Raw genomic sequence first — 13,711 nt, 5'->3', positions numbered from 1 at the left:
CTGTATCCCTATTGGATACCTTATTCCCTTCTCAATATCCAGTTCTCATTCCAAGGCTCTGCCATGCTGGCTTTCCCTTGCCTCTCCCCACCTCTCAGCTTTGGGAGGGGCATTCTCCTGGCGCTGGAACCTTCCTGGGCTGTTTGTAGCAGCTGCTGCTTTTAAGCAGCTGCCAGTTGCCACTAGATAGCCTGGCTTTCTCCCAGGCAGGAGAGATGACAGGCTGTCAATTAATGGGCTCCCTCTAAGGGTGAGGGTGGCCGAAAAAGAGTCTTCTAGCGTCCCCTGGTTGGAGAGCTTATCTACAAAGGTCTCTGGCTACAGAGCTGGAGGAACATCTGTATAGTCCAACTCTTGGGCTATTTTTCTATTGGAAGAAATTTCTTCTTGTAGAAATGAATTTTGTCCGCAGCTTTATTAAGATAGATCCTGGAGAGTGTCAGATGCCTCTTCTGGTGATGGCCCCGCAGGAATTTAGCAGAAGGTCTTAAACCTGTGAACATCACTAGAGTCTGATGATGGGCAAGATCTGATTGCGTCTCAGTTTTACATATTTTAAGTCGCCAATATTTGTGCATTATAGTCCACAGAAAATGAATGTAGGGTCATTTCACTTTGCTTTTTAAATGTGCCATGTTAAGGGCATAATCTGATTTATATTATGATGATTAGCAGGCTCTAGTCCTGTTCAGTAGTCAGAATTAAATCAGAGTATATGCAGTAATGGAGTAAAAAATTGCAGGAAGTAAGAGATGGAGTTAGAGATGTTCACTTTGTGGATATGAATATCAACCCACAGTGTTGGAGCAACACCATCAAAATGCCACCTTACACTCCTTTTATGTAGTCACCAGTATATAGCATGATGTGCAAAACACATCCCAAAATTGTAGACCTCTTCTCACTTCATACAGTAATTCTTTTGTACTTGTATCTAGATGAAGAACAACTTCTGACATTTTTTGCTTTTCATTGTGAGATCAGGGAGTAACTGGTTTTGTTTACTTTCATCCCAAGACTACTGTACCATGTTTATCACATGTTTGTTTTCTTTTAAGAACTGCCAGAAACTTCCTTAATTGAAGAGGAAGTGCAAGAAACAGAAGCCTGGGCCAAGCCTCTCATTTACCTTTGGCACAAAAGAGTCCATAATTTCAATGCTGAAAAAGAATATAATGCAGCTTGTGCCAAAAAGGAACCTCATTGTGCCATTTGCACTCTCCTTATGCCGTACTACAAGGTAAGCTGTTGTTTGGAAGGGTGTCTTTGATGTCTTATTTAAAACTCAGCATGGCAACAAAACTAAGGGAGGCAAACAATAATTATTGTAGAAGGTTAATTTGTGACATGAAAACAAAAAGCAAATAAGGTGAAGTATCAACTACTGACAAGAGGCAAATGCTCTCCTAGCTACTGGCCAAAGTAAACAGGAAACTTCCTATCAAGTTTATCCACAACCTCTGAATAGAGTATGGAGCAACTGTGTAGTCACTACCACTTATGCTCAGTTCACGGTTTTGCAGTTGCAACTGTGAACTTGCTACTTCTGAGGGGGGACAAGGAAGCAGCCAGTTGAGCTGTACTAATTTTACCTTCCCACACCCAAATTCTCTCTGCATTACTCTAGGAAGAAAGATGTGCATGCCTCCCATAACTTATTAGAATCCCAGTGTTTTCAAGATGTGCATGACATGAGCCTTCTTGGGAATATTATTTCTCCCAGAGAGAAGGTCAAATGTATAATACCTTCTGATATGGATTGTGGATATACCTGCAATCAATTTTAGGTAAAAATGCTGACAACAGAGCACACTTCCCTGTCAAACTGACTTCTTGCAACCTAATACAATATTAAACTAAACATTATCCATTAAATATTTTTCAAATAACACAGCAGGGTTGTGATTCACCCCCCGCCCCCCAAATATATATTTTTTCACATTGAAGACAATAATTCTTATGTGGTTTGGGTGCTAGTTTTGAGATCTCTGCTTTGGTACCTTTCTAAATGAACTGATCTTCAAAGTCTTACTAATTGGACATAAAAACATAAAAACTGCCATTTACCAACTCAGACCATAGGTCCGTCTTGCCCAGTATCCTGTCTCACAGTGGCAGAGTGGATGCTGATGCCCCTTTCAGCCAAGAATTTGTTCAATCCCTTTTTGAATTGGACTAAACTGTTAGCTTCCGCAACGTCTGGTGGCAACAAGTTCCACACTTTAATTATATGCTGTGTGAAAAAGAGTTTCCTTGTGTTAGTTTTAAACTAACTACCTTTCATTTTGTGACCCCCATAGCTCTTGTATTGTGAGAGACAGTATAAATAATAAATTCCTATTTACTTTCCTTTGCCATTTATTTTTTTGTAAACCCTTTTTTATACCCCCTCCCTCAAGCATCTCTCTTCTAAACTGAATAGACCTAGTTTCTTTACTCTCTCCTCTTACGGAAACCTGTCCATACCACTAATTATCCTTGTTGCCCTGTTCTGTACCTTCTCTTGTTCTTCTATATCCTTTCTGAGGTGTGGGAACCAGAACTGGGCACAATATTCAAGCTGTGCATGCAACCTGGATTTATAAAGGGGCATGATGATCCTTTCAGTTCTGTTTACAATGCCCATTTTAATAATCCCTAGCATTTTGTTTGTCTTTTTGAGGGCTACTGAGAACTGAGTTGATGTTTTTAGTGAACCGTCCACAGTGAATCCCAGATCTCTCTCCTGCATGGTAACAGCTAATGTAGAGCTCATCATAATGTAGGTATAGTTTGGGTTATTTTGCCAAGGTGTATCACTTACACTTATCAGCATTGAATTTCATCTGCCTTTTAGTTGCCCATTTGTTCAGTCATGCCAGATCCTTTTGTAGTTCCTCATAGTCTGCCTTGATCTTTACCACTCTGAATTGTTTTGACATCTACAGATTTGGCCACCTACTCACCACTTTTTACAGATCATTTATGAATACGTTAAACATCACTGGTTCCAACACAGATCCCCGGAGGGCCCTTCTGGTTGCTTCTTTCCATCCTGAAATTGACTATTTATACTCGCTCTTTGCTTGCTAAGCTAATTTCTAATCCATAAATGGACATTCCTTATAATCCTTATAATGTTTGGAAATCCAAATCCAATCCTGTTTATTGACACCTTCAAAGAACTCTAATAGTTTGGTGAGGCATGATTGCATGACAATGTAAAGACATTTGATTGAATTGTGGTTTTGTTTTTAACTATTGGGGTTTTACTTTTTCATATATGAATGGATTCAATTTAAAGGCGAGATTCACCGTACCAACTATGTTTATATTAGTACACGTACAGAAAAATAGCATTTGCTATGTCTTGGGCATTCCCACTTCTAGTGGACCTGCAAGCAAAAAATGATGATATTTAAAGCTATGTATTACAAGTCATATAAAAACTTTCATGACTCAGGCCATTCTTTACATTTTTATGAATTAATTTAATCTTGAAGCATTTAATCTTGAAACATTTAAAGACTGCTGCAGATTAGCTGAAGTTTACCTGATTTTACAAACTCCAGAAGGCTACAGATATTGGCTGACCTACAGTGAAAAAGGAAAGAGTTTGTTCTCTAAAGAGCAGCAAACCTTTCCCAGCCCAGAAGTTTTGCAGTGGACAAAAGCTGCAAAGCTTCTCCTGGAAAAGGGCATGAATATAAATTCAACACCTCAGATGCTCCCTAGAGCTCCATATGGTGGATGAGGACTTGCTTTCTTTGTCTTTGAGTTTGCATAGCCTATTAGAGTTCTGGCAGACCTTGAACTGGAATAAATGACTCTGAGAAATATCACTGTTCCACAACAGAGTCGGGTATCAGGGCTAAGGGGGGTGTGGCACTTTTATTTTCCTCTTCCTCCTGGTAGGGAAACTCCGTGCTGTTCCCAGCTTATTCGATGAGGACACTTCTTCCCTTTGGAAGGTAAATCGGCATGATTCCCTTCTCCCCCATTTAGGTTTATATGTCAAAGGATAGGATATTCAGAACCATGTTGCTAATTTAATTTTGGCTTTTCAGAGAGGATATTTCCTTTAATTATTTTACGAGGCTGATGAGAGAGAATGCTGCTACATCTGTTAACAAATCATACTTACCTGCTCCTGGAGTTTGAGGACCAGCTTCACAATTGCATTTGAGATTGATGAGGCTCAGTGAGAAAAGTGAAATGATAGTAATGTGTACAATAAAATGAGCACAGTTGTGGCAACACTAACTTTCAGCGCTATTTTTAATTTTACAGCTATCAAAATAATCAAGTAGCTAAAGGAATTGGTAGTGATATATGTTTTAGAAGAAGCTAATTTTCTTGTGAAACTGTTATGCCATTAGTGTAGGAACTGAAGGGGAAAAATATATCCACAAAAATCAAAACAACAAATAAATAAACCCTTTGTGTCTTTTAGTTAAATATAAATATTGTATATTTTCCAGCCTGACAACTGTAATGAAGAAAATTATACGTGCGAGGAAACAAAATCAGATGAAACATTTACGGCCAAAAATGAAAAGACTAAACCACTTATTCCAGAGATGTGTTTTATTTATAGCGAAGAAAACACTGAAAACTATCCATCAAATGCCTTTATTGAAGAGGATGGAACAAGTCTTCTGATATCCTGTGCAAAGTGTTATGTACAGGTTCATGCAAGTAAATAAACTAATTGTTCAAATGACAGAACCTTTGATTTACAGTTTTGTTTTAATATCTATATTATAGTTTAAATAACAGTCAACATTTTTAGACTATTTCCATTTGTTGTGCTTAGAATGCTTAGGGCAGCATTCTATTTTAGGAAATAAAATATTCCATGAATATTCCGTGTGCTCAGGGCAGGTGGTGGTGGTGCTGGGAGGGGGCTATGGGGAGGAGCTGAAGCCTCTCCAAAATTCTCCATAGCCCGCCCTCCCAGCGCTGCCGCCTGCCCTGAGCACAGCCGTGGCCCAACTCCCCCCACTCCCCCCCACGTGCCAGGAAAAGCCTGGCACAGCCCTAGTCCAAGCCTGCAGCAATAGCCCACCTCACCCATGCCCTGTGCACATCCTGGGGCACCCCCCTGTGCCTTCCCAGGGTGTGTGCAGCAGCGGGAGCTGCCCCCCACTCTTTGCACCGCCTGGTCGAGCCATGGCTCCATCCCATGCCCCGCCCCGCCCCTGTGGGGAAGTGCCTGCCCCAGTCCCACTCCTTCCTCGCCATGAGGGCCTTGGTCTGCCCCCAGCACACTCCTTCCCTTTTCCCTCCCCTTCCACCACAACAGACATACCAGGTGCACCAGCTCTTCAAGCTGCCGGGCTACGTATTAGAAATGGGATCAGTATTGCCTGGTGTGCCTCCTTTAAATTCAGCTCTTGGTATTGGCGCCCAAAAGCTCTATTGGTGCACCCACTAGTTTTTACCATGGGGAAAAATTTATGACATTTACTACACTGGAAGAATAATAAAGTTACTGGTTTTCAGGGATCAGAGCTATACTTATTTGCTATTTGTGCACTTCATAAAGTGGTCATAGAATAGGATTAAGCTTGACCTCAGAAGGGGTATGTTGTTTAGTGTTTTGTCTCAGGGCATCTAGTATATGTATAATATAGCTGAATCATATAGAGCTCTAGACATCAAGAAGGGAAGAATATATTAACCTTAGGGTGGCCAATCTGTGGCACTCATGCCACAAGTAGTATGTGCAACCTCTGTGTGGCACATGACAGATCTCAGAGCACTGTGGCAGACTGGGCGGAGAGCAGAAAGCGGAATAGCAGATTGGGCAGAAAAAGAGGATCAGAGTGGCACTCGGGGGGTGTGGCCCACCTGCCAAAACGGTTGCCCCCCTATGTATTAACCAATCCAACTTTCTTATTATAGGTTGTTACGGCGTTCCTTCTCATGAAATCCATGATGGATGGCTGTGCTCTCGATGCAAAAAAGGAGCCTGGACAGCTGTAAGTTGCCCAGTTTATTTAGTCATCCTACTCACTGCAGGCTACCAAAACAAGCACACAAGTTATTGTATGTGGAATGCAGCCTGTAGGGCTGGGTTCTGTTGAATATACCTCTTATTGCTAAGGAAAGACTTAATTCATTTAGCAATATGATTAGCTTAATTTAAAATTTCATTTCATTTTGAGAGAGATTAAATTTGAAAGTGTTTTGCATACTTAAGGAACTTGTTAGCAAGTAGAATGCTGTATGTGTAATATCCTTGGAAATAAAAAAAAATCACATTTGATTAAAAAACAAACAAAAAATTACATTTCATCTTAATATTTTAGTCTTTGATTATATGAATGGGGAGCAAAGGAAGGGAAAGGTAAAACAAAATTTATTATCAAGTGTGAAATTGTTCTTATGAAACATTTAGGAATTTACAGCCATGAGTTACATTTAAAGGTTAATGGATGATTATCAAAGATTTTACTTCCAAAGCCATATATACCTGTTGTATGATTAAAAACAAACAAACAAAAAACCTCAAACTAATGGCTAAATATTGTTAGAAATAAATAAATGGTAGTTGATAAAGTGCAAAAACAATATTTTTGTTTAAGGCCATAGGAGAGACGAGGACTTTTGTGGGCGATATCTTTTACTGGACCTTCTGAATAGTCAGAAGGGACATAGACAAGCTATCAGATACCACTGTACCCATCTGAGGAAAGGTATGGTGGTACCTGGAAGTTTCTGTGTCCCTCCCAACAATACAGTTAATCCAATAAAAGATATCACACACAGAAATGCTTGTCTCTTAAATTTTTCCTAGACTACTGTATCATCCAAGCCTACCACAGAATTCTGCTGTTTTCCCTCAGGGATCAAAATAGACCTCTACAACTTGATTAGCTAGTACTAACCTGAAAAGTAAGATTCATAATGTGCCTATATAAGCCATTTATCCTGTGTAGCAACCATTTCATAACCTCTGATTATATTTTGCATTTTACCTGAAGAAAAACGTAATATTCACTCTTAAAAGCCGACATTTTCCAATGATGATTGTTGCAACTGAAATACTGCAGTTCTTCTTTCGTGACATGAAATGGTTATAGGAACTCTTTCACCTTTATATGTTGTGAGTAAATACTGACTTTTTAATAGAAATTTACTCTCCAATTAGGAAATGACCATTTGGTTTTATATTTACTTTTAGCACAGCTGGAATTTAATTTTAGCCAGTCTCCTTCCTCCTGGGCCCCCTCAACAAACTCCTTTTACATTTTGTAGCAGCAGTGTTTGCTAAGAAATCAATTCCTCATCCAGTTAAGAAACACAAGTAGTATGTAACAGACTTCATTAGTTCACGTGTACTTCCTGACTTAATGTAGCACATTTGTTCTGATATTAATTTCACAAAACACTCACATTAAATTAATGGACAAGATGCTTGGGTTGTAAAGCTTCCTACTGATCATGAATGGTACTTGTCAACCAAATACAGGGAGATGAGGCACTCAAAATTAAAGACCAGATTTTCCAAACTGCCTGTCTAAATTGTGCTTAGAAAATATTTGCACATACATCAAACTAATAACTACAAACACAAAATAAACACACAGACATATTTGCGTTTTGCATGTTCAGTAGGGATCTGTGATGTAGATGGTGCAAACTAAGCATTGAGTTTAGATAGGGACCCACCTAAAAAATGGCAATAAACAGCACCCTTGGGATGTGGTCATGCCTAACTCTGACATTCACCTTATTCTTTCATAATGCTTAAATATTTCCCAATCTTTTCACCTGAATCCAGGGTCATCCCTAGGGGGCAACGAATTGAGGCAACCACCCCAGGCCCCGTGCTTTGGGGGGCCCCGTGGTTAGTTCAGTTTAGCCACCCTGCTCTGCTGCCGCCGCCAAGCACTGCCAACTCCGGTCGCTCGCCATTCCCCGCTGTCCCCCGGGGCCCCTACAGGTTGATATGTCCTGGGCCCCACACACCCCTAGGGACAGCTGTGGCTGAATCAGATGAAAAGAGAAATTATCCTACCATCTGTATTTGAGAACCTGATTCCCTCACTCCATGCAGCTATGGTTGTTGTGTCTAGTTGTGATATTATGGCTCTGTGTTCTTACTAATAAACTCTTTGGAAGAAGTCTTACTGCTGTTCTCAAAGAACAGATTTTTTTTGGTTGTGATGTGTGATGTGTAGGCTCTATCCAAAATATAGAAACTGGACTCTGCAAGGCAAGTGGTCACCAGGATAGTTATGCTGTATCCATCTTCCTTTAAGGAAATTTAAAAAATCCTTATTTTGCTACTTCAAAAGCTTTGAAGAATACACAAGGGTCTTCTCTTCTGTAAAACACAATATTATTACTGTATGGCCTTTTCTTACAGTTTTAAATCACTTCAGGATCCCCAAAACAAGAGGTAGTATCAGCAAATTTTAAGAGTAAAAATGTAAACAATTTTGAGTTTCTTTGTGTCTGCTGGAAAGTAAAGGAGATAAGAGGGACAGGACTGTATGGTGTGCATATTAACTAACCTGGGGGAGAACAAGAAGAGACAGATCTACAACTGGTCATTACAAAAGTACAGTCCCATTTATAAATGTGTAGTCCAGTGTTGCTTAGTGAATAGCTATTAAAATACGAACTGAATCATTTTCTAACTCTGTAATGCGTTTTCATTTTAGCAGGCAAGGCATTCTTACTAGGCAAAATTCAATTTTTCTCTTTCACTGGTCACCAGAAAAGCTTGTTAATGACTCTTTATCAGGGAATCAGGAGCTTCAGGACTTCTGGAACTGCTTTTGTAACTATTCTTCCACAGTCATGGGTGGGTGGGTGGCAGGAGGTGGCAAAAGTCAATCCTAGCAGCTGACAGAGTGCCTTTAACTCAGAATCTAATTATCAGTTAAACGGACAGGGTTAGACAGCCCTGCTGCTTCAACAAAAAGTTTGTCACTTTCCTTTCAGAGAAAGGACAGCTATGGCACCTCTAAGTGTGGGTGATTGTAAGGGGAACATTTATGAGATTCCTTGTGTGACAACAATAGGGATGGAGATTCTGATGGTTTTGTTAAAAATGCTGGGAACCTTCAGAACATTGGCCCGAGGTCTAAGATTAAAAATAGTTTATGCTTTAGCTACAACACTTAGTGGTGTGACTCCAGAGAGGAAAAGGTAACAAGAGTCTGTAGTTTTTTATGTAACTGGCATGTTTAATTTGCAAAACCCAAGGGGAAAAAAAAAAGAATATTTACTCCCGCATTATATGATTTCATGTGGGAGGGACATTTTCTGAATTTACTGAGGAAATGCTCCTTCTGAATTTTACAGGGCACTCAGGTTACATGTTAACAGGCTATATTAGAAAAGAGAGAAAGAGAGAGAGGGGCAGCATTCATTGTTGGGAAAGAATCTTAATGCTTGGTGTAGGAGGTTGAGATGGAAGAAAGGATAGAGGTAGAGCTTATTAAATTTTTTGCCCAAACTTTATTTTCATTAACAAATATCAATATAGTGGAACTGAGACTTTTTGCAACAACATGCCAGTTCCAAAAAATCTTTTGCCAGGAAGGATTTCTAAGGTCTAGAGTAGAATTTCTGATGGTATGTCAGGTATAGGGAGACCCTTCCCAGAATAACAAATAGACTAGAAGGATGAGGGGAGACAAATTTAGTTATGTATCTACGTAGTATTGACCAGTTCCAACAGGGGAGATTGAGAGGACCCATCCTACCATATGCAATAGCTTTGTAGTAAGGGGAATCAGCTAGGTAATGGGAGAATGGCAAATAAGGGGCTTGAACTTGAGTCCCTCATATCTTAGATGCCCTTGCTCTCTTCCCCTCATCCCCCCACCCCGATCATTTTTCTTAGAATTTTTAGAAAAATATTAGTTTTATTCTGAGGTTGAACATGGAAATGTCAGAAATCACAATAGATTCAAGTGAGAGAAAAAACATTACCAATCAACTCTCGAAGCTGAGAGCTGAAGAGTAGGAGTATGTTGATGTGGTTCAAGTCAGCACTTAGGCAGGCATACCTGAGCTAGCTCTGCACATGCTAGCTCTAGAACCAGAAACTGGAATCACAGTTCTGCATCTGGGCTAAATATCTCTGCTATGAAACAAGGCTGCATCTCTAACCATGTTGGTTCTAGTGCACAAGTACTGAGTGCTTACAAGTAGGTTGGAAAATCTATGCACGTCACTGCACAGTGATGTGTAGATGCATCTTAGATGGAATCTCAGGGATAGAGAGAAGATTGGGGAATTGTGGGGGCAGAAGGAGGTTGTAAAATAGAGTGTAGTGTTGGAGACAGAAAAACAAGTGTTCTTGGAACTAGAGAAAAGACCAAAGACTTAAAAGATTTTTGTATCTCAGGTAATCAAGAGTACGTGGGAATAGCAATATCACTATGAAATTGGAGAAGGCCATATGTTAAACCTGGATCCACTTAGAAGAGCAAGTCTTTTATTTATTTATTTGAACCCCTGTCTATAAAACATTTAACTAAATTTTTGTAGCTTTAGGTATAGGTTGCTAAATGTGTTACAACATTAATAGCGGTGACCTCATCTTCATTGAAATGAAGGTTGTTGACTTCCATGAAGAGTTGGTGGCCTGCAATATGTTTCTTTATGCAGATTTGCTGACGAAGAGTTGGTGGCCTGCAATATGTTTCTTTACGCAGATTTGCTGAGACAAAAAAAAAATCACACTCTTAGTGCCATAAGTTTAAAAGTATAAAAATAACAAAAGGTAGTTCTTTTTCACACAGCATGCAACTAAAATGTGGATTTCATTGTCACAAGATGTTGTGGAAACTGACAGATTAGTCAGATTCAAAAAAGGAGTGAAAAAATTCTTGGAGAAAAGGTGCAACAGTAGCTATTGAGCATGTGGCTCTGAATTAGACCTTCCTAGACTATAAATGCTGGAGGTTGCAAGTGAGAGAGGAACAGCTGAAGAAATCCTGGTCATACACGGTTTATTCTCCCTTTCAGCATCCGCACTCTACCAGTGTGAGACACAGGATACTGGGCAAGATGGACATACAGCAGTTCTTTCATTAAGTTGACATTCTGGTTGGGAGTTTCACCAGAAAGTTCTAAGGTTGAATAGAAAACCACCGTCTTATTTTTAGAAGTGGTCTCTTAGTGAAGATGAAGCATATTGAAGGGAGTGCTATTTAGAAATATATATTAGTGTTGCCTCATCATTTTAGCTATTATGCATATACCTGGAGAACTTTCTGGCCTACAAATCTGGTATGTTTCATTAGTGTTAAATCTACTTCAGACTTTTCCTTTTTAATCTAAAATTTAGTACCCTTTTGCCACATTTAGTTCAGTCATGCCAATAAAAACAAATAATTAGTACATTTTGTATGAGTTGATAGAAAAGATGCCAGGTGTGAAATCCTCACCCCATTGACGTCCGTGGCAAAGCTTCCATTGACTTCAGTGCTTATGTTGTCTTCATGGTTCTCTTTCGGTCTATTTCTCATTTGCTCTTGTATTTTCACTTATGTCTAACTTATATGCTATTTGTCTTTTACTACATTGGAGTCTTCTAATACTTCTCCATTGTTATTGCTTGTTTGAATAATATGCTTTGTTGAATACTGAGAAATGGCTGTGATTTTATTTAGAGGAAAAATAAATCTTTTCAAATTAGTTTAAAACACAACTTCAGTAAATTAATATGCTTGAATTTTTTTATTCAGCTGGAACCGCAGTGCAGTCACTTACATGGTTCTGAATGCTGAGGTGGTTTTTTAATCCTGCTTGTTATTTTTGGATCATATTTCTAGCATTACAAAGTTCTCTCTTCAAAGTCTATGGAGGGATGCCAGGTTATTGCAGAGCTTTCACCTCAAAATAGTATGCCGCTTACATAAAATATCATAATCTCATACTTAAAATAACAGTGATTCCCTTTTAACTGATGTTCTGTGCACCTTTCTGAAACACTCTGGTTAAAGTGGTATTGCCAAGATTACTGTCTTAACTTTTTAAAATATGCAAGTCACATTACTCTCCCACCAGTTTTCCTCTCAAGGTTTTATAGTGTCTTTTGATTTCACGCTTATACTGCTTTTATGAACTGTGTTTTGATTTGTATATAGTTTTATATGTCTGTTGTTAGACATGTATTGGTATGCATAACCTTAATTGTCTGCGCAAAATACCTTTCTTTTACTAAAGAAAATTACTATTTGCATTAATGACCTTTTTGGATTGTATGGTTATACAATATCTGATGAAGTAAATCTGTAGCTTATGAAATCTTATGTTCTGATTTGATTAATCTGTAAGGTGCAAATCTATCCTACCTCTTATAGAATATCTGTCACGTTACTGTGTATTTTACGCTATTATGTGTAAAACAAATAGTGAAAACAGGTTGTTCTACAAAATACATAGTTTTTAGTCAGGCAAAACATTAAACACTTCATCTGTTCCAGTTGATGTGAGATGAAGGGGCAAAACATTAAACACTTCATCTGTTCCAGTGGAGGTGAGATGAAGCCAGCCATTAATATACTAATATATTCTTAATGTTTTTGAGTTGAGTTTGGGTATTTTAATTGTGGTATAAAACATAATAGAGTATGAGATCTCTGCCCCAAGGAACTTGCAACCAGATTTAAGTAGTGCTTAGGTAGGTACTTAGCTTCTGTTGAAATCAATTAAAGTTAGGTATCTAAATACCTTTATAAATCTGGCCCTTTCCAGCTAAGTAGAGAGGATAGTAAATCTGAATGTTGAATTACATACAAATAAACATATGTTGACTCAAGGTCAAATTACCATATGATCTAACTTGTTTTCTTTCACATTACTTGTGGAAGGAGAAGAATGAACTGTGAAAAGTCTTATTGAATAATTTTGTTTTTGGGAGTGTTTTGAATGCAAAGTGCAGAATGCTTGGTTAGGAAGAATTAAACATTTCCTTATAGAAATGATCAACATGGAAGGGAAAATAGCATGGTTTTGGAGAGAAGCAATGGCAGGGAGGTTAACCCCCTCTTCTGGCCAAATTGTATTACGATGAATGCAAGTGGAAAAGACATTTTTTTTTACTTTTGTAAACTATTGCATATTGTTTGTTATGTTGTGTTAAATAGTTACTATTTTCACTTCCAGTATGTCACATTTATTTAATAGATAAATACATTATTTGAATTTGCATATATCTGTGTGTCAAACCATTTGGGATGAAAGGCAAATGAAAAAATTAGCATTTATTGATTGGTATCTAAAGGGAGATGATTTTCATGTAAGCCCTCACTTAGGAAGGTTTCAGAAATTTGAAAAAATAAAAAGTCTAAATGGACTAAGAATTACAGTCCAAACTGTTTTATTTGTTTGAAAGTTCTTTCTTGTTTTAGCTAGATATGCCCAAACTATTTGGAAACACTCAGTGTCTTTGGTATCTTTTCCTTCTGGAGCACTTTGGGATAGTATGCTTCATGGTGTTATTCCTTGGTAATTTGCAAAGTGTAGTCTTTCTTTATCTAACAGGTGAGATTGAAATGGTTTTAAAGGAACTGTTATTCTGCAGAACAGGAACAAGTCAGTACAATTAATGATCCTAGTATTAGCTAAAAATTTGAGGGATCAGGAGCCCAAATAAATGCCTAAATTTGTGCTAAAGTTCTAGAGTTTTAAAATTTAGTTATTTCCTGCAGGGCAAATACAATCAGATAATAATGGATTTCTACAAAAGGGCATTCCT

At 38.4% G+C, this 13,711-nt stretch overlaps 1 protein-coding gene across 6 annotated transcripts in view; it reads left to right on the top strand.

Annotated features, from left to right (window-relative positions):
- KDM4C (lysine demethylase 4C) overlaps positions 1-13,711 on the top strand; it is a 502,970-nt gene that overhangs the window by 321,722 nt on the left and 167,537 nt on the right. For all 6 annotated transcript variants that reach the window (XM_006018370.3, XM_025197539.1, XM_025197541.1 and 3 more), the window contains exons 14-16: positions 1,059-1,240; positions 4,461-4,677; positions 5,887-5,963. In XM_006018370.3, coding sequence (XP_006018432.1) covers positions 1,059-1,240; positions 4,461-4,677; positions 5,887-5,963 — 476 coding nt within the window. The remainder of the gene's footprint in view (positions 1-1,058; positions 1,241-4,460; positions 4,678-5,886; positions 5,964-13,711) is intronic.

The sequence above is a fragment of the Alligator sinensis genome, unplaced genomic scaffold (assembly GCF_000455745.1).
Source record: "Alligator sinensis unplaced genomic scaffold, ASM45574v1 scaffold392_1, whole genome shotgun sequence".
NCBI classification, from domain to species: Eukaryota; Metazoa; Chordata; order Crocodylia; family Alligatoridae; genus Alligator; species Alligator sinensis.
This window is presented reverse-complemented; position numbering and strand designations above follow the sequence as displayed.